The 20,839-nt window shown below is 42.9% G+C and overlaps 1 protein-coding gene across 2 annotated transcripts in view; it reads right to left on the reverse strand.

Moving 5' to 3' along the window:
• Nucleotides 1-10,827, reverse strand: part of LOC106582696 (interleukin-17 receptor D) — a 53,505-nt gene extending 42,678 nt beyond the window's left edge. Inside the window, exon 1 of one of the 2 annotated variants that reach the window (XM_082967351.1) lies at nt 10,266-10,827. In XM_082967351.1, the coding sequence (XP_082823477.1) occupies nt 10,266-10,385 (120 nt within the window). In that variant the 5' untranslated portion in view covers nt 10,386-10,827. The remainder of the gene's footprint in view (nt 1-10,265) is intronic. The other variant, XM_014166010.3, reaches the window with a different exon arrangement.
• Nucleotides 10,828-20,839: the final 10,012 nt, after the last annotated feature.

The raw sequence follows: 20,839 nt of genomic DNA on the forward strand, positions 1-20,839 counted from the left end.
TACACCGTTTTTGTGCAGCTGCCTACCTGTGCTACGTAATACAGAAACCAAGCTTATAAATCTACTCCCTTGCTTATAAGTGTTCCGTGGGTTATTACACAGAAGTGAAGTAAGCGGAGGCAACAAAGTTCTGAGGAAAGCGGGTGGTAATGTAAACATGCCAACTTAGAAGCTAACGTAGCTAACGTAAACTAGCTAAGGTCAGGTAGCGATCATTAAGAACTGTGTACGCTATTGAAACATGCATGAAACTATAATTTGCTTCTGATCAACTATAAAATCACAGCTTTATTTCGAATACAGGTTGCTTACCTCGAGTTGCCCTCAAATGTGAGGGGCTCAATTAAAGATGCTTCAAATACAGCAGTTCTGCATACACCACTCCCTTCTTCCCTGATTCTCTGATGTTGCTATGGCAATCAAGCTGTTTTTAACCATCCTTGTAACTGTCACTTCTGCGAGGAGATCGCCTTCTAAACTAAAAAGGTCTACCTAAGAAGCATCAGCCTCTCGGTCTGATATGTGCTTTTGAACATGAGGGAGCTCCACCTACTGCGCTGTCGTCGTAGCCTTGACCAAGGAATTTGTTTACCGATATCCCCTTACATTCAATCAGTTAAATTATTTATTTTTCAAGGCCTGAGGCACTTTGATCAGTTACATTCTTGAAGCCCAAGAAACAAATATTTAGCTTCCTAGTACATACGGAAATTAAAAAGGTTTATGAATGGCTGCGGCGTTGTCCGGTACGCCAGTGTCCCTACAAAGTGCACTACTTTTGACTAGAGGCGTATAGGCCCTGATAAAAGTAGTGCACTAAATATAGGGAATTGGATGCATTTTGTTTCCAGCCTGCATGCCTGACCCTCGGTCTGAAACATTACCATATGCTATGACATTACTGAGCAAGAACTCACTGGATAATTTTTGTAAACAGAGGGCCTGTTTTTAACCTGCGGAGGGGCCAAGTTTCTCACACAAAGGCAAAAACAGGTGCTTAGACACAGAGGAATGATCACACACACACACACACACACAAATATGTGGGCCTCCTTGGTATCCGCGAGAGACAAATCTCCGTGGCAGTGAAGAATGGCCCCAACTACCCTCAGGAGGAGGGATGCCAAGTGCAAGTGAACACGTGTTTTAACACTCATGCCTTTACCAGACACAGTCCTATCCTTCCATGAAAGCTTGACTTTGTCAGGCTTCTCTGCTAAGCTGATGGCTTTTCCAGCTTTGAAACCACACACAGTCTCTTCTCTCCCCTCTCCATGTTAAATGGATTTAGGGAGCTTCTGCACAGTTGACCTTAGCAGTCACACCACACGTGCCTGTTGAGGATGGTCGCTAACCCCATATCCTGACCAGCAGACAGGGCCAGAGCATAGTGCACTATATAGGAAATAGGATGCCATTTGGGACATAGCCCAGCAGACAGGGCCAGAGGCAGAGCTGACCCCTTGGTATTCACAGTGGACAGGGGCAGAGATTGGCTGACCCCCTGGTCCATGTAGCAAACAAGGGCAGAGCAAGGCTGACTCCTCTGTTTCACCCAGCAGACAGGGGGAGAGCAGGGCTGACCTGCCCCCAGCTGCTCAAAGTTGACACAATAACTGTGTTTAGTCAATTAGGATTTTACATTCAATTAAAGTTTGAAGCTGTGGCAAGTTCAGACAGACCTTTTAAAGGGAGAAAGCCATAAAGGGAAGCTTTAGACGCCAATAAAACATTCAATTTAATTGTTTTAATTAAAAATAAAACACATTTCCTTATATGTGAAGACATTGTGAAAAGAATATAGTCTTGGACTCAGGCTTTTTGAAGACTGTAGCCCTATGGTGGGCTGAAAGAGAGCCTTATAAATAAACAACGTGGTTTCTCAATGTGTGCTTTGCTAAAGCAGGACACTGCGGAGTGATGATCCAAAGCCTGATCCAGTGATCCAGGTACTAAAGAGCTGAAGGGCTTCCTGTCTGTTCTAGTCCTGGCCAGCCAGGTTTAGCTGAGAGAGAGAGAGCTAATCTGCAAAATGACATTACCAAACACACCGTTACAACACAAACACACAGCAAGTAAATGTCTGCATGGTGAGGGACAGTGGGATTTGGAGTGCTGTGGTTCATGCTGTAAGAATGCTGGATAATGACAAGAAAGCGGCTCGCTCCTCTCCTCTGACTCAATATTTATTTTATATATATATATTTTTTTTAATTTAACTAGGCAAGTCAGCTAAGAACAAATTCTTATTCACAGTGACGGCCTACCAAAATGCAAAAGGCCTCCTGCGGGGACGGGGGCCTGGGATTAAAATAAATAAATACAACAAATATAGGGCACAAACAGACAACACTACATAAAGAGATACCTAAGACAACATAGCAAGGCAGCAACACATGACAACACAGCATGGTAGCAGCACAAAACATGGTACAAACATTATTGGGCACAGTCAACAGCACAAAGGTCAAAAAGGTAGAGACAACAATACATCACACAAAGCAGCCACAACTGTCAGTAAGAGTGTCCATGATTGAGTCTTTGAATGAAGAGATTGAGATAAAACTCGCCAGATGTAATGTTTGATGCAGCTCGTTCCAGTCGTAGCTGCAGTGAACTGAAAAGAGGAGCGACTCAGGGATGTGTGTGCTTTGGGGACCATTAACAGAATGTGACTGGCAGAACAGGTTTTGTATGTGGAGGATGAGGGCTGCAGTAGATATCAGATAGGAGGGAGGCCTAAGAGGGTTTTATAAATAAGCATCAACCAGTGGATCTTGCGACAGGTACACAGAGATGACCAGTTTACAGAGTATAATAGAGTGCAGTGATGTATCCTATAAGAAGCATTGAGGCAAATCTGATGGCCGAATGGTAAAGAACGTCTAGCCGCTCAAGAGCACCCTTACCTGCCAAGCTATAAATTATGTCTCCGTAATCTATCATGGGTAGGATGGTCATCTGAATCAGGGTTAGTTTGGCAGCTGGGGTGAAAGAGGAGCAATTACAATCAAGGAAACAAAGTCTACATTTAACTTTAGCCTGCAGCTTTGATATGTGCTGAGAGGAGGACAGTGCACCGTCTAGCCATACTCCCAAATACTTGTATGAGGTGACTGCCTCAAGCTCTAAACCCTCAGAGGTAGTACTAACACCTGTGGGACGAGGGGCATTCTTCTTACCAAACCACATGACCTTTGTTTTGGAGGTGTTCAGAACAAGGTTAAGGGTAGAGAAAGCTTGCTGGACACTAAGAAAGCTTTGTTGTAGAGCATTTATCACAAAATCCAGGGAGGGGCCAGCTGAGTATAAGACTATCATCTGCATATAAATGGATGAGAGAGCTTCCTACTGCCTGATCTATGTAGTTGATGTAAATTGAGAAGAGTGTGGGGCCTAGGATTGAGCCTTGGGGTACTCCCTTGGTGACAGGCAGTGGCTGAGACAGCAGAGTTTCTGACTATATACACTGCACTCTTTGAGAGGTAGTTAGCAAACCAGGCCAAAGACCCCTCAGAGACACCAATACACCTTAGCCAGCCCACAGGATGGAATGGTCTACCGTATCAAACGCTTTGGTCAAGTCAATAAAAACAGCAACAAAATATTGCTTAGAATCAAGGGCAATGGTGACAATTTAAGGTTGCAGTGACTCATCCATAACCTGAGTGGAAACCAGATTGCATATCAGAGAGAATACTATAGACATCAAGAAAGCCAGTCAGTTGATTATTGACAAGTTTTTCCAACACTTTTGATAAACAGGGGAAATTAAAATAGGTCTATAACAGTTAGGATCAGCTTGATCTCCCCCTTTAAATAAAGGATGAACTGTGGCTGCCTTCCAAGCAATGGGAACCTCCCCAAGAAGGAGAGACAAGTTAAAAAGGTTGGAGATAGGCTTGGCGATGATAGGGGCAGCAACCGTAAAGAGGAAAGGGTCTAAACCATCTGACCCTGATGTTTTTTGGGGTATAAGGAGCTCCTTTAGCACCCCGGACTCAGTAACTGCCTGCAGGGAGAAACTTTGTAGCGGGGCGGGGGGGGGGGGGGGAGAAGCATCGGGGATAGTCACATTAGAAGGGGTGGGAGATGAGCAAATGTTGAACGGGCAAGGAGGCATGGCTGAGTTAAATAGGAATCCTGACTTAATGAAGTGGTGATTACAGAGCTCAGCCATGTGCTTCTTGTCAGTAACAACGACATCAATATTAAGGGACATGGGCAGCTGTGAGAAGGAGGGTTTATTCTCCAGGTCTTTAACCGTTTTCCAGAACTTCTTGGGGTTAGACCCAGAGAGAGAGAACTGCTCCTTAAAGTAACTAACTTTGGCGTTCTGGATAGCCTGAGTGCACTTATTTCTCATTTGCCTGAACGCGAGCCAGTCAGCCCGAGTATGCGTGTGCCAAGCCTTTCGCCAAATGCAATTCTTAAGGTAGAGTAACTGCAAGATCACAGTCAAACCAGGGGCTGAACCTGTTTTTAATTCTCATTTTCTTTATGGGGGCGTGTTAACACCACTGAAAATATATATATTTTTAATAAGGTCCAAGCGTCTTCGACAGAGGGGATCAAGCTGATTCTATACCATTTTACAGGGGCCAGTTCATGAAGGAAGGCTTGCTCATTAAAGTTTTTTTTAGCAAGCGTCTATGACAAATCAGGACAGGTCGTTTCACTGAGCAGCCATTACGAACACAGGCTGTAAAACAGTAATCACTAAGGTCATTACAGAAAACACCAGACTGATACCTATAAGGATTATTTGTGAGGATAACGTTGAGTAGCCTTTTCTGGGTGGTTGGAGTCATACCTTGTGGGATTGGTGACAATCAGAAAGATTTAGGGAGTCCCATTGCTTTAGGACATGGTCAGGTGGTTTAAGCATGTCCCAGTTTAGGTCACCTAGCAGGACAAATTCAGACTTAGTGTAAGGGACCAGGAGAGAGCTTAGGGCAGGTAGGGTACAGGCCAGTGCTGATGGAGGACGATAGCACCCAGCAACAGTCAACAAAGAGCTATTAGAAAGTTTAAATCTTAAAACCAGCAAATCAAATTGTTTGGGGACAGACTTGGTGGAGACAACCGAGCACTGAAGGTGATCCTTGGTAAAGACTGCCACTCACCCACCTTTGGAAGATCTGGTTCTAACCTTTTTCGGCAAGACAGAAAGGTTAACATCAGTATTCATAACACTCTTAACCACATCTCAGTAATGACCAACATCTGGATTGGAGCTGTGAACCCACACTTTCAATTGATCCATTTTAGGTAATAAGCATCTAGTGCTAACATGCAGAAAACACAGGCTTTTACAAGAGCAGAAATCAGTGAAGCAGATAGAGCACAAGTCAGAATTGGGGCTAGCAACAGTAGATGTGCATGTACACCTGGACCATTTCCAGATATCAACAGTAATAGAATCAGGGCACGGCAGAGGACAGGGAGAGCTCTGCAGTGTTGATTTATGACATCAATGTGCATCAGATGGAAACAAGATCATTTTGTACAGCAATTTCATCAGGTGACATGAATACAAAGTCAGCGAGAGGTGGATAGAATAGGATGTGGAGGCCAAAAGTCTAACCAATAGAGAGTCAGCGTCCCGAGTGTGGGAACAATCAGTCTGTCCCACGGTTGGGTAAAGAAAGTTTCTAGTCAAAGTATGCAGGAGTCATGAGGCAAAAAGCAAAATGCACAAGAAAAAAATTAAATATATAAAACGACTTGGAGCTAGCCATCGTAAGTTCAGAGTCACTTGCCCCAACAGTGCGTGTGTGCTGGAGGCGAGTGAAAGCTCAGGAGAGAGGCGGGAGTGTGGTGGGGGCACCTGTACCAGATGGGGAGACGGGCCAGGACAGACAGTAAACAGATCACCAGGCGGAATCCAAGCAGCAGTGCAGCAGGCAAAGGGAGTAGGTGTCACACCCACTTGGGAGAAGCTTTTATTTCTGGAGGCAGATTTCTTGTTGAAGATGCCAATGAATGGTCTTTGAACAGTAGGAGGGGGCTTCAGAGGACACGTCAAAGGCTCACACTTGTTGGGTCCAAATACCTTTTACTTCACACCTTAGTGCTAATTGAATTTGTATCTGGCTCAGTTCAAGGTTAGAATGGTGTCCTCCGGTCTCTGCTGTTTGTTGACTAGAACACCCTCCGTATAGCTTGCAAAATTAAATAAAAACTTGGAAGCAGTAATTTCTCCAGTTAATTATGGTCAAAATTAAGTTGTAGGTTTGGAATTGATCTGGAGCAAAGGCCATGCTGTGGAGTGTAGCATCTTGCATATGTACCTGCTGAAAAATCCAAGTTTCTCTCACTCCAAATCTATCTTTTTGTAAAAAAAAAAAAAAAACATGTTGAAAAATGTGAGAGCTCACATTAAGCTGTCACTTGAATAAATGCATACATTATATCTAAAATTGTGGATATTGAGCCACCAAATCAACATAAAGTGCAGTAACACTTCCTACGGCAACACAAGGTAACAAAACTACTATATTGAGCACCCTAACCTCTGTGGATGCTCACGTTGTATGGTGGTAGTCATAAAATAACTACTGAGGACTAACAATGAACACCGGAGTGTACCTTGTGTTTCTTTAGCATTTGAAGGGACCACTGTATAATCTCACTCTGGGGGTCTGCGCCTTTGTGTCACAGTAGTCATAATTAAAATACTGGTCAGTCGGGTCATATTGAAACACAGGAGAGTACCTTGTATCGTAACTTCATAGAGATGTCTGACTCTGGAGCTTTTGAAGAGACCACTGTATAATCTCATTCTGGGCTCTGAGCCTTTGGCAGGAAGTAGGAAGTGCCCCGGGTAGCAGATCACTGATGAGGTAAAGAGGAAAGATTGGATAATTGGTGGTAATGACTTCAGTCTGTCAGACTCATACAGTCGCTGTGTCTGAATACCCATACTAGCGTACTACACACTTAAACTGCATACTAATTCGGCGTTTGATATAGAAGTCACTGGTCTTTCCCGACTTGCGTGTTTCACTACAGCTGATAATCAGATACATTTACACGCTGTACCAAAATGAACGAATGGCGGGACTCAACGCAATCGCGCATTAGATGACGCATTCAGAGTACTATTTTCCAAATTTCACATTCTTTTTTCGCATACTATTTAATACGCTAATATGGGTATTCGGACACGGCCAGTCATTGAAAGTGTGTGTGCGCGCGCGGCTGCGCACGTTTCTACAAAATCTAATTAGATAAACAATTCTACACAAAAGCAAAACTTATTTCTAACTCTGACCATTTCATTATTTATTCATTTCTTGCACGGGTTCATTCATAAAGCTAGCTTCTGAGCAGCCCATCAACAATGCAGTGCACCCTGGTAGGGTGGACAGACACACTGGACTTTTAATTCACTTTTAACATACCTCCCGTTTACCAGGGCCAAGCAGCCATTCTTCCCTAGCAGCAGGATTCCCTCCCTCCCTGCCAGTCAAAGGCAGGCAGCCATGCATCTGAAAGGCCCAGGCCTCCTCATTGAGAAAAGCTCCGGGGCGATGGCTCTGTCCCGATTCAGAGCTAGCCAACCAGGAACTTTCCCACAGAACAGACACAAAACTGCCTCCAAGGATACGAGCTGGTTGGGTGGTTTTCAATGCTCCCTCAAGGTGCTGGAGAGGAATAACTCTAAACCTTGTTACCACAATACACACACAGGTGCGAGCATGGAGCACACAGTTTCCATGTGTAACTCTGCGTTGTCGTTTGTGTCGCACTGCTTTACTTTATCTTGGCCAGGTCGCAGTTGTAAATGAGAACGTGTTCTCAACTGGCCTACCTGGTTAAATAAAAAAATAAATAAACACAGAACAAATTCCAGCATGAACACACACTCTCCCTCTTACAAACTCTCTCTCCCTCCACACACCATCAACCCTATGAAGCAAATGCACCTCCCTTCCCGACATCATTCATCTGCAGCCAGATGTTACAGACATAAGAAAAGAGAGAACAAGAGCGGGTTTTCTCTTTGGAGTTTGTGATTAACAAAGACAAAGTGAAGGAAACATGTGTCCCACATGTGCAGTCAAGCCAGGGCTGGTAAGAGATCCCAAGGCCACCACAATAAAAGACTTGGCCAGGCCACTGTTTGTGTACGTCTGGAGACATTGTAAAACATTGTCCTTTTTCTTTCCATCCCTTTGACACTGTAAATCAAGGCATGACTAGGAATCATAAGGACATTGACAATGGGTGCAAAACACACTACGTAGGGTTACACTCCAGGAATTCACAATTCAGTCTTTTCTCATACATCAGACACAAATTGACATCTTGTTTTATGGTTTTGTCTTTTGGAGTCTATTCACAACAAGGAACCTAAAACAGAGTCGTATTGTGATTAGTGCTATTGCTGCTATCAATGTTATTGTTGCCTCTGATCGCATGGCTGTCCACATAAAAGGAAGTACAGCAGACCATTGAAACAATTGGGCAGCAGTCTTCCAAATTACAATCAGAACATTTATTTTATGCCAACAAAATACACATTGTGTGTGGACCGTGTACTCTTCAAAATAGACTAATGCATTTCCCTTATTACATTTAGTTCAGAGAAACGTTACAGTATGTGTTGAGTTCTCTGCAATGTTTTTAAACATTTTAACTGGCCCATAGAGGTAAGAGAGGGACCCTCTTCAAACAACTCTCGTTGTCCCAGGTAGTATGGCGGGACTTTGTGGTTGTAAGCACAAAAGGAAACCAAAGGGGTGATTTCACCTGGCCTGCGTCCCAAATGGAACCTTATTCCCGTTATAGTGCACTACTTTCACTGTGTCAAAAGTTGTGTACTATATAGGGAATAGGGTGCCATTTGGGACACATGACCTGTTATATAAGTGTGTTGATTGCATTTTTCCTCCAGACTTCCACTGAAACCAAGGATGCAATTCCCAGATTTATCCATTATGAAAAAGTTACATTCTTCAACTGTCGATCACTTGCAAACGAATATGTTTCATAGTTTGGCTGACATTACAGAATGACGGTTTGTGCCGTCGGTGAAACAGTTCTAACAAGCATTTTTAAACATGATAGATTTTTGTTAAATTTAAATTTCTGGAATTTCTTTCCTTCTAAATGCGTTTGAGCCAATCAGTTGTATTGTGACAAGGTAGGGGTGGTATACAGAAGATAGCCCTATTTGGTAAAAGACCAAGAACAGCTCAAATAAGCAAAGAGAAAACGACAGTGCATCATTACTTTAAGACATGAAGGTCAGTCAATCCGGAAAATTTCAAGAACTTTGAACGTTTCGTGGCACTTTTTTCATTATTATTACACAGAATTAGGCATAATGACAATGATTATTCTCTAATCATTATACTTCATGCCCCCTCTAAAATAATAGGTCCGTGACACCCCTTGTGCCATGTCTACTGTCACAACATTATAATGACAATTGGCAGTGAAATGGGACTGTACTATGGTTAACACCTTTTTGGAGACAATGGATCTGACACACACACACACACCACTTCTCACCTGCAACAGTTTCACCTTTTACAACTAATAGCCATTTCCAACTGTAGTTGGGCTACAAACTGTCCACTACTGACTAGATTCCACCTTTTTGTAGGTGTAAAGTACTTGTGTAAAAACACTTTAAAGTACTACTTAAGTAGTATCTGTACTTTACTATTTAACTTTTACTTCACTACATTTCCTAAAGAAAAGAACGTACTTTTTACTCAATTTTCCCTGACACCCAAAAGTACTCGTTACATTTTGAATGCTTAGCAGGACAAGAAAATGTTCCAATTCACACATTTATCAAGAGAACATCCTTGGTCATCCCTACCGCCTCTGACCTGGAGGACGCACTAAACACAAATACCCTGCCTATCCATAAATTAAAAACAAGTTCTTTACTTTTACTCAAGTAGGACAATTGGGTACTTTTCCCACCACTGGTAACATGGTTGTATGTAAATCCTTCGTGGGTTTATTGGGATAGTCTATTATTAGAAAAGATCACTGACGGGAAAAAAGGTAAAGTAGAATATACATATCTTTCAACCAAAGCTTGGACTTCTTGAAGTGTTCACATCATTTGTTTAAAAAACTTCCGGCCAAAATGTTTAGCTATAATTGCTATCATTTCCACATTTAGGTTTTAACAAAATGTCAAATTGAACATGAGAAGAACTCAGCAAACTACGACATTTGGAATTTGACGCGCACTCATGACACGACGTTAATCTGCAGCTTTTTCAGAAATCTCTTACCTTATTGTTGCATTTTTCCGAGTTTCCTTTCTTGGTGCCTGGTGCCTGTGAGGCGGAGTAGTAGTTCGAAAACAGGAATACAATTGTGGCTAGATTAAATAGTCTCGCTCGCGCAGCCATACCCTCTCTAGTCCATGCAGACTATCTACTGTGGAGCTCGATCCGTCCCAGAATGTTGTCTCTGTTATGCTGGTGTGGTGTAGTGTCTCCCCCCCAAAGTGGGGCTGTGGCCTGTAGTAGCCTACCTACAGCTCTTGAAGTTGGTTTGCATAAAGTTAGTAGGCTATTTGGTCACTTTCTATCTGCCCACCGTAAATATGTGATATCATGTTCTTTCACTCTGGAATCACACAGACCTCTTCTTGGAAATCTCCAATAAAGTTACTAAATTGTCACCACCTGCTCACAAGCTCCTCAGGTATACGCCCCCTTTCAACCTGTAATATGTCTTGAAGCACCCCAAGGCTGTTGACTTACGCAAATACAGAGAACATTTGACTCCTATGGGTTGAAAACCTTACATTTTCAAGTTTCCATAAGGGCTACCGGTATCTGCAGCCTACATTCGAATACTCATACTAATCTCATACTCACCGCACTAACCATACTATTTGTGACGTGAATTGAGTATATAGTATGTTTATTGGTCATAGTATGGATATAGTTAGTATGCCAAAAGTTCCCGGATGTTGTACTAAATTCACCAAAATACAAAGTATACATGCAGAGGACACTATTTCGTACTTTTAGGGCCCATAATGCAATTCTTCCGAAAGTGGGCATGACTTTTCAAATAAGTTATGTTACACGTTATGTTGGCTGACAATTTGTTAGCCACACTATCCCTCCGCATAGCATTGCAGCAGTATGTACAGGTATGTTAGCTAGTTACCTAACATTAGTTGGATACTAATACATCAAACTTGCCAGGCAGTATATTAACTATCTGCTATCTAACTAACTAACCAATGTTTATTGACTTATTCACATCATTCTTAGCTAAGTGGTATAGTCGTTGTGCGTTTCAATGGACATTGAGAACGTTAGCATTGTCACATCTGGTGGCTTATCCGTTGAAAAAGTGTCAACCTACAAATACCTAGGTATTTGGTTGGATGACAAGTTGTCCTTTGAAGTTCATGTGGATAATCTTGTGACAAAGCTTAAAATTAAATTGGATTTTTATTTTTTGTAATAAGGCTTGCTTCACACTTATGGCTAGAAAGAAGCTTTATTCAGGCCACTTTTCTCTCTGTAATTGATTATGGTGACTTGTTGTACATGCATGCAACCTCCTCCGTCTTACAGAGACTGGACTCTGTTTATCATGCATCTTTGCACTTTATTACAAATGCCAAGTCACTCACCCACCATTTGCACATTGTACCAAATGGTAGGTTGGACCTCACTTTATATGCGCAGAAAGATACATTTGTATGTGTTCATCTACAAAGCACTTTTGGGTCTAGTCTCCTTCACCACCAGCAGTTACCATACCCGGTCTGCTAGGTGGTTGCTACTTAAAGTCCCCAGGACAGTCACAGTATTAGGCAAGACTGCCTTCTCTTCTTGTGCACTAGATGCATGGAATAATCTACAATCCATGCTTCATATAGATATGTTACTGCCACTGAATTAATAAAAAAATATGGATGGGAGACTCTGTTACAGAGGAGTGTAAATGCTTTTTAAAAATGTTGTTGTATTGTATTGTTGTATGTTTTAGTTATGTAATGTATTGATTGTTGCTGCCTTCTTGGCCAGGTCTCCCTTGAAAAAGAGACTCTGGGTCTCAATGTGCTTTTCCTGGTTAAATTTCAGAGCACTCTAGCGCCCCGTTGAATATGTCCGGTGTCAGTAAACGCGGGGGGAACAAAGTGTAATACATTTTTGCCAGCAGCACAGTTACAGTCACCAACGCTCTGGATACCATGAAAACAGCCTAACCAGCTCTGCTATGGCAAGTAAAATGGTCAGAGTGAGGTGTTCTCTCATTTGTGTCTGGAAGTAGCTAGCCAACGTTAGCCAGTTGGCTTGGATGCTTGACTGCTGTTGAACGCTCGGATCAACCCTACTCCTCGCCCAGAGAGTCCAGTGTGCGCTCTGAACTCTCCAAGAGCGAAACGCTCTGAATTTACAATCTGATAACGCTCTGGAACGCCCAGAGCACACTCTGGCACTGCAGATTGAATTTACGAACACACCCGAAATCGTAAAATGTTTACCTAGTCATTTGTTATGCTAACAAGCTAGCAAGAGGTTGCATAGCAACAGCAGTGGCGGTTCTAACTTGTATGGCTCCCTGGGCGAACCGCCCCCCCGTCCCTCCGTCCCCCTCAAAAAAAGCACCATTCTGCACTAACTGTCATTTTTATTCAGACATTTGGAACAACACAAATAAATAATCATAACATTTAAAACTATATAAATATACAAATATATGCAAAAATAAGACACATAAATATCAAAAAGAAGTAACAAAGACAAATAGAAACAAATTTGTGTTGATTTGGCACTCGAGCATCAATACATTACCCATCACCCAACACTGTCAACCAAGAGTCAAGACTAAACCAATTCAACTTGGTGGTGTGCAGACTAGTTTTATATTACTGTTAACTACTTCGTACAAACCAGAAAAAAATGCAACAATATATGTCTGTGAAACTATATATTCACAGTATTATGAATGAATTGTGGTATATTTGGTAGCATTTCGTAGGGTGACTGATTTTACTAATTGCATTAATACTGTACAAAGTTAGAGGTGCGCTATTTGATAGATTCCCCCGCTCCCCCTACTCTTGGACTTCCAGTGGGGAGATCTGAGGTCAACCTACCCTCGCCCCTGCCCATCTCATACTTCTGAGTGGGAGACCTTCCCAGGCAGTAGCCTGCCTAGCTCACAAACTAGAATCAGAGCACCCACTCCAATAAGGTTAATTGACCCACAGTCCCACATGGTGACATGATATAATTGACGTGACGTGCAAATGAGCGATACAAAAGCGATCGCGCAAATGTCACCATTCCAAATGTTTTTGTGCGGGCGCCCCGTGCCCCGCCATGGGCGGCTGCCCATGTCGCCTATAACTAAATCCGCCACTGAGAAACAGCATCAACTTCCTGTAGACAGGCAAAGCTCTAGTACGCTCAACTGAAATGATACAGTTCGTTTACAGTATACTAAAATTAACTTATAGTATGTAGTACAAACCCATTAAGTATGTAGTACAGTATACAGTATGTTAGTATAGTTATTCGAACACAGCTCATGTTTGTTCTTCTTCTTTAAAGTTTTATGGCAGACTACACCTATTGGTGTATTGCCACCACCTACTAGACAGGTTTTGAGATAATACAAAATACAAAAATAAATCAAAACAACCATTCCACTCCTTCAGTCACATTCAAATCACATCCCTACACAGGCTCAGGTGCCTGTGAGGACGGAGCATTCATCGACAGGATTACTTGTAGTGCCTCTAAAGAAAAGATCCTGAGTCCCAAAAAACGCTCCGCCGCACTCACAATGATGCCTATTTTCTCAGAATTCCTCTCCGTTTGCACTGTGAAGTTGATAACTAAAGCAATAAACACTACAAAGTCCACCTTCTTAACATGCAACATGTCAGGATCCCTCTGTTGACAAGGAACATCATCTTGTGTCTCTACTCCTACTACCATTACTTCATCAACTTCAAGCCTTTCTTCCACTCTTCTCAATGCCTCCGGATAGGAGACATTCTGGACAGCCCTTATTCTTGCCACCTCTGTCTCCTGCACCCTAACACGACACATAACCAAATAATTTACATTTATCACACTGCATGGGTTTGGACACGAAGGCCCTCACAGGGAATCTCAAATAACCCAAATACACGTCAGAAGAGAGTTACTTTTCATCAAAAAACTATAGAATGGATGGAGTGGGCTTCTGCATTTACCTAGTTTGTCATCTTACATCTGACTTTAAAGGTCCAATGCAGCTGTATTTATGTCAATATAAAATAATTTCTGGGTAGCAATTGAGTACCTTACAGTGATTTGTTTTTCTTCATATAAAATGGTCTGAAATAAACAAAAATAGTTTCTTAGCAAAGAGCAATTTCCCAAGTAAGAATTTTGCCTGAGAGTGGTTTGATGTGGAGAGGAAAACTGAAAATGCGTTTAAATTGGCAGAGAGGTTTAGAACTCTCTTTCTTATTGGTCTAAAATGAATTTACCGCATGGTGATGTCACCATGGAAGGGCAAAACTCCCTCCCAACAAAACATGATGAGAACAAGTATTTTCAAAATTTTACACTTAAAGGGCATTATCATAATTTTTGACAATTTCACAGTATTATTCCAACCACATAGTGTGGAAAAATATACAAAACACATGAAAATGTATTTAATGGCTTGTCGGTGGAAAAAACAGGGAAAATATGCATACTGTCTTAATAAAACACAATTTTCCACCCCCATGCTAGGGTGGCTAATGCTACGCTATTTCCTGATGTTGCCCAACATGTTCAGCCAGGGATAAACTACAAAAGCAGTGGCGTAGGCAGACATCCATTCAAAAAAATGTAGGTGGGCCAAAATGGGCACCCAAATCATCATTCAATTATAAAAGCCTACCCTATACCCTACTGTAATCAATCACACACAACAACCCATCTAACTTGTGATTTAGCTTTACAGACCAAATAGTCTTGTAGGCCTAAGTAAAGTCATGACTCTTGCATTCAACATGTGACTCACAGAGACCTACACATAATAAACCATACAGCGACTTCAGAAAGTATTCAGACCTCTAAAATTGATTAAATTGCTGTTTTTTTCTCATCAATCTACACACAATATCCCATAATGACAAAGCAACAAAATGTTTTTTTGAAATGTTAGCAAATGTATAAAAAAAAATGAAATGTCACATTTACATAAGTAAATCAAATCAAATGTTATTTGTCACATGGGCGAATACAACAGGTGTAGACCTTATAGTGAAATGCTTACTTACATGCCCTTAACCAACAATGCAGTTTAAAGAAAATACCTAAAAAAGTAAGAAATAAAATTAACAAATAATTAAGCAGCAGTAAAATAACAATACCGAGGCAACAGTATATACAGGGGGTACCGGTAAAGAGTCAATATGCGGGGGCACCGGTTAGTTGAGGTAATTGAGGTAATATATCTGGATTGCCATTTGATTAGATGTTCAGGAGTCTTATGGCTTGGGGGTAGAAGCTGTTTAGAAGCCTCTTGGACCTAACTTGGCACTCTAGTACCGCAGAAAGAACAGTCGGTAGCAGAGAGAACAGGGTGGCTGGAGTCTTTGACAATTTTTAGGGCCTTCCTCTGACACTGCCTGGTATAGAGGTCCTGGATGGCAGGAAGCTTGGCCCTGGTGATGTACTGGGCCGTACGTACTACCCTCTGTAGTGCCTTGCAGTCGAAGGCCGAGCAGTTGCCATACCAGGCAGTGATGCAATCAGTCAGGATGCTGTTGATGGTGCAGCTGTAGAACCTTTTGAGGATCTGAGAACCCATGTCAAATCTTTTTTTGTCTCCTGAGGGGGAATAGGTTTTGTCGTGCCCTCTTCACAACTGTCTTGGTGTGCTTGGACCATGTTTGTTTGTTGGTGATGTGGACGCCAAGGAACTTGAAACTCTCAACCTGCTCCACTACAGCCCCGTCGATGACAATGTGGGCGTGCTCAGTCCTCCTTTTCCTGTAGTCCACAATCGTCTTGATCACATTAAGGGAGAGGTTGTTGTCCTTGCACCACACGGTCAGGTCTCTGACCTCCTCCCTGTAGGCTGTCTTGTTGTTGTCGGTGATCAACACTGTTGTGTCATCGGCAAACTTAATGATGGTGTTGGAGTCGTGCCTGGCCGTGCAGTCATGAGTGAACAGGGAGTACAGGAGGGGACTGAGCATGCACCCCTGAGGGGCCCCCTTGTTGAGGATCAGCGTGGCGGATGTGCTGTTACCTACCCTTGCCACCTGTGGGCGGTCTGTCAGGAAGTCCAGGATCCAGTTGCAGAGGGAGGTGTTTAGTCCCAGGGTCCTTAGCTTCGTGATGAGCTTTGAGGGCACTATAGTGTTGAACGCTGCGCTGTTGTCAATGAATAGCATTCTCACATAGGTGTTCCTTTTGTCCAGATGGGAAAGGGCAGTGTGGAGTGCAATAGAGATTGTATCATTTGTGGATCTGTTGGGGCGGTATGCAAATTGGAGTGGGTCTAGGGTTTCTGGGATAATGGTGTTGACCAGCCTTTCAAAGCCCTTCATGGCTACAGACGTGAGTGCTACGGGTCGGTTGTCATTTAGGCAGGTTACCTTAGTGTTCTTGGGCACAGAGACTAAGGTGGTCTGCTTGAAACATGTTGGTATTACAGACTCAGACAGGGAGAGTTTGAAAATGTCAGAGAAGACATTTGCCAGTTCGTCACCGCATGCTCGGAGTACACGTCCTGGTAATCTGTCTGGCCTTGCGGCCTTGTGAATGTTGACCTGTTTAAAGGTTTTACTCAAGTTGGCTGTCGGAGAGCGTGATCACACAGTCGTCCGGAACAGCTGATGCTCTCAGACATGTTTCAAAGTTAATTTCCTCAAAGTGAGCATACAAGTTATTTAGCCCTTCTGGTATGTTCATGTCCCTGGGCAGCTCTCGGCTGTGCTTCCCTTTGTAGTCTGTAATGGTTTGCAAGCCCTGCCACCAAACCCAAGCGACTTTACTCAGTACTTTGTTGAAGCACCTTTAGCTGCAATTACAGCCTCGAGTCTTCTTGAGTATGACGCTACAAGCTTGGCACACCTGTATTTGGGGAGTTTCTCCAATTATTCTCTGCAGATCCTCTCAAGCTCTGTCAGGTTGTATGGGGAGCATTGCTGCAAAGCTATTTTCAGGTATTTCCAGAGATGTTCGATCGGGTTTAAGTCTGGGCTCTGGCTGGGCCACTCAAGGACATTCAGAAACTTGTCCTGAAGCCACTCCAGTGTTGTCTTAGCTGTATGCTTAGGGTTGTTGTCCTGTCGGAAGGGGAACCTTCGCCCCAGTCTGAGGTCCTGAGTGCTCTGGAGCAGGTTTACATCAAGGATCTCTCTGTACTTTGCTCAGTTCATCTTTCCCTCGATCCTGACTAGTCTCCCAGTCCCTGCCTCTGAAAAACATCCCCACAGCATGATGCTGCCACCAGCATGCTTCACCGTAGGGATGGTGCCAGGTTTCCTCCAGACGTGACGCTTGGCATTCAGGCCAAAGAGTTCAATATTTTTTTCATCAGACCAGAGAATCTTGTTTCTCACGGTCTGAGAGTCATTAGGTGCCTTTTGGCAAACTCCAAGCGGGCTGTCATGTCCCTTTTACTGAGGAGTAGCTTCCGTCTGGCCACTCTACTATAAAGGCCTGATTGGTGGAGTGTTGCAGAGATGGTTGTTCTTCTGGAAGGTTCTCCCATCTCCATAAAGGATCTCTAGAGCTCCGTCAGAGTGACCAACGGGTTCTTAATCACCTTCCTGACCAAGGTCCTTCTCCCCCAATTGCTCAGTTTGGCCGGGCGGCCAGCTCCAGAAAGAGTCTTGGTGGTTTCACACTTCTTCCATTTAAGAATGATGGAGGACACTGTGTTCTTGGGGACCTTCAATGCTGCAGAAATGTTTTGGTACCCTTTGGTACCCAAGGACAATTCCTTCGACCTCATGGTTTGGTTTTTGCTCTGACATGCACTGTCAACTGTAGGACCTTTTATTGACAGGTGTGTGCCTATCCAAATAATGTCCAATCAATTGAACTTGCAACGTGGACTCCAATCAAGTTGTAGAAACATCTCAAGGATGTCTTAATCAAAATTACAGATTGCCTCTTATCCGCACGCCGTCCCCTTATGCCACAGTTTGTACATCTCAATTGTCAGTAGAAACCACATTTGTTTAAGTAAGTCAGCCATATCAGCAATGTTTATTTATAAAAGCAGTACATTATGATTTTTTTGTTTATTTAACTAGGCAAGTCAGTTAAGAACAAATTCTTATTTACAATGACGGCCTAGGAACTGTGGGTTAACTGCCTTTTTCAGGGGCAGAATGACAGATTTTTACCTTGTCAGCTCGGGGATTCGATCTAGCAATCTTTCGGTTACTGGCCCAACGCTCTAACCACTAGGATACCTGCCGCCCCAAATAACAGAGAGTAGCAGCAGAGTAAGGGGGGGGGGGGGGGGGGGACATGCAAATAGTCTGGGTAGCCATTTGATTAGATGTTCAGGAGAAGCTATTTAGAAGCCTCTTGGACCTAGTCTTGGCGCTCCGGTCCCGCTTGCCGTGCGGTAATGAATAATGAATAATGTAAATCATGCTTTTAAGGATAATACAGTGACACCGATGCGGCCCGTTACCAAGGACTGCAGGGCCCCCCTCTCCTTCTCTGTGGCCGACATGTGTAAGACATTTAAACGTGTTAACCCTCGCAAGACTGCCAGCCCAGACGGCATCCTTAGCTGCGTCCTCAGAGCATGTGCAGACAAGCTGGCTGATGTGTTTACAGACATATTCAATCTCTCCCTATTCCAGTCTGTTGTCACCACATGCTTCACGATGGCCTCGGCGTATACATCACGGACAAACTGAAATGGTCCACCCACACAGACAGTGTGGTGAACCGCAGGTACCCTAGTGGTTAGAGCGTTGGGCCAGTAACCGAAAGATTGCTAGATCGAATCCCCGAGCTGACAAGGTAAAAATCTGTCGTTCTGCTCCTGAACAAGGCAGTTAACCCACAGTTTGAACCTCAAGAGGCTTAAGAAATGTGTCTTGTCACCTAAAACCCTCACAAACTTTTACAGATGCACAATTGAGAGCATCCTGTCGGGCTGTATCACCGCCTGGTACGGCAACTGCACTGCCCACAACCGCAAGGCTCTCCAGAGGGTGGTGCAGTCTGCACAGTGCATCACCGGGGGCAAACTACCTGCCCTCCAGGACACCTACAGCACCTGTCACAGGAAGGCCAAAAAGATCATCAAGGACAACCACCACCGAGCCACTGCCTGTTCACCCCACTACCATCCAGAAGGTGAAGTCAGTACAGGTGCATCAAAGCTGGGACCGAGAGACTGAAAAACAGCTTCTATCTCAAGGCCATCAGACTGTTCCACAGCCATCACTGACAGAGCGGCTGCCGCCTACATACAGATTCGAAATCATTGACCACTTTAAAAAATGGATCACTAGTCACTTTAATAATGACACTTTAATAATGTTTACATATCCTGCATTACTCATCTAATGTGTATATACTGTACTCTATACCATCTATTGCATCTCGCCTATGCCGCTCGGTCATCCATATATTTATATGTACATATTCTTATTGCATCCCTTTACTTAGATTTGTGTGTATTAGGTAGTTGTTGCGGAATTGTTAGATTACTTGTTAGATATTACTCCACTATCGGAACTAGAAGCACAAGCATTTCGCTACACTCACATTAACATCTGCTAACCATGTGTATGTGACCAATAAAATTTGATTTGACATAGTGACTCTTTCCACTTTGTCTTATTGTAACACACTGGGTGATGGAGAATGATGTAGTATTTACAGGCTCATCCATATATAATTTTGTTTCAACTTCCAACATAAATGTATGCCAAATTGATACATTTGAGGTAAAACTAAAAATTCTACATGTCACGATTGTCGTAGGATGAAGCGGACCAAAGTGCAGCGTGATTATCGTTCCACATATTTTATTGAACTGTGAAACTATGCAATACATACAAAATAAACTGAATAAACAAAAACAACAAACCGTGACGAAGAGTTAACATACACGTACTCAAAAACAATCTCCCACAAACCCAGGTGGGAAAAACACCTACATAAGTATGATTTCCAATTAGAGACAACGATGACCAGCTGCCTCTAATTGGACATCATCCCAAACAAAACCCAACATAGAAATACAAAACTAGAACATAACATAGAAAAACTAAACTAGAAAACCCCCGTCACGCCCTGACCTACTCTACCACAGAAAATAACAGCTTTCTATGGTCAGGACGTGACACTACAGTGTAAATGTATTCACACATGACAAGAAAATCAAAGTAAAGGGAATATTGCAGTTTGAAAAACTATACTTAGATTGAATATGTATCAATTTAAAGAGTGATTTGGTGCAGTGAAAAGTCAATTGAAAATGTGCTTAGAGTTTTGAAACATGAACCATTTTGATCCGTTTTGATTTCTGTTCATAGAGTTGTGAAAATGTACCACATACTTGTGAAAATTGCACCAGAGTGAGAGAAAAAAAAAGTGTAGTAAGAGTATGGCACTAGCAACACCAGAGTTGTGGATTCGAAACGACCTCCAACTTCCTTCATTCTGGATGCAGAGACATAAAAATGGTGGCACTCCTGCTGGCCAAGGTTCTCTGATTTCTACAGAAATAAGATGTAGAGATCAAAGTGGGAATTGACTCAGAATCTAATGGGAAAGTGATGCATGTGGGACAGTATCTGTGTAGTTACACCCATCACACATTTCAGGTGATCTGGTGTCTCCATTGAACAATT

This window comes from Salmo salar, chromosome 22, assembly GCF_965601325.2.
Source record: "Salmo salar chromosome 22, fSalSal1, whole genome shotgun sequence".
NCBI lineage: Eukaryota > Metazoa > Chordata > Actinopteri > Salmoniformes > Salmonidae > Salmo > Salmo salar.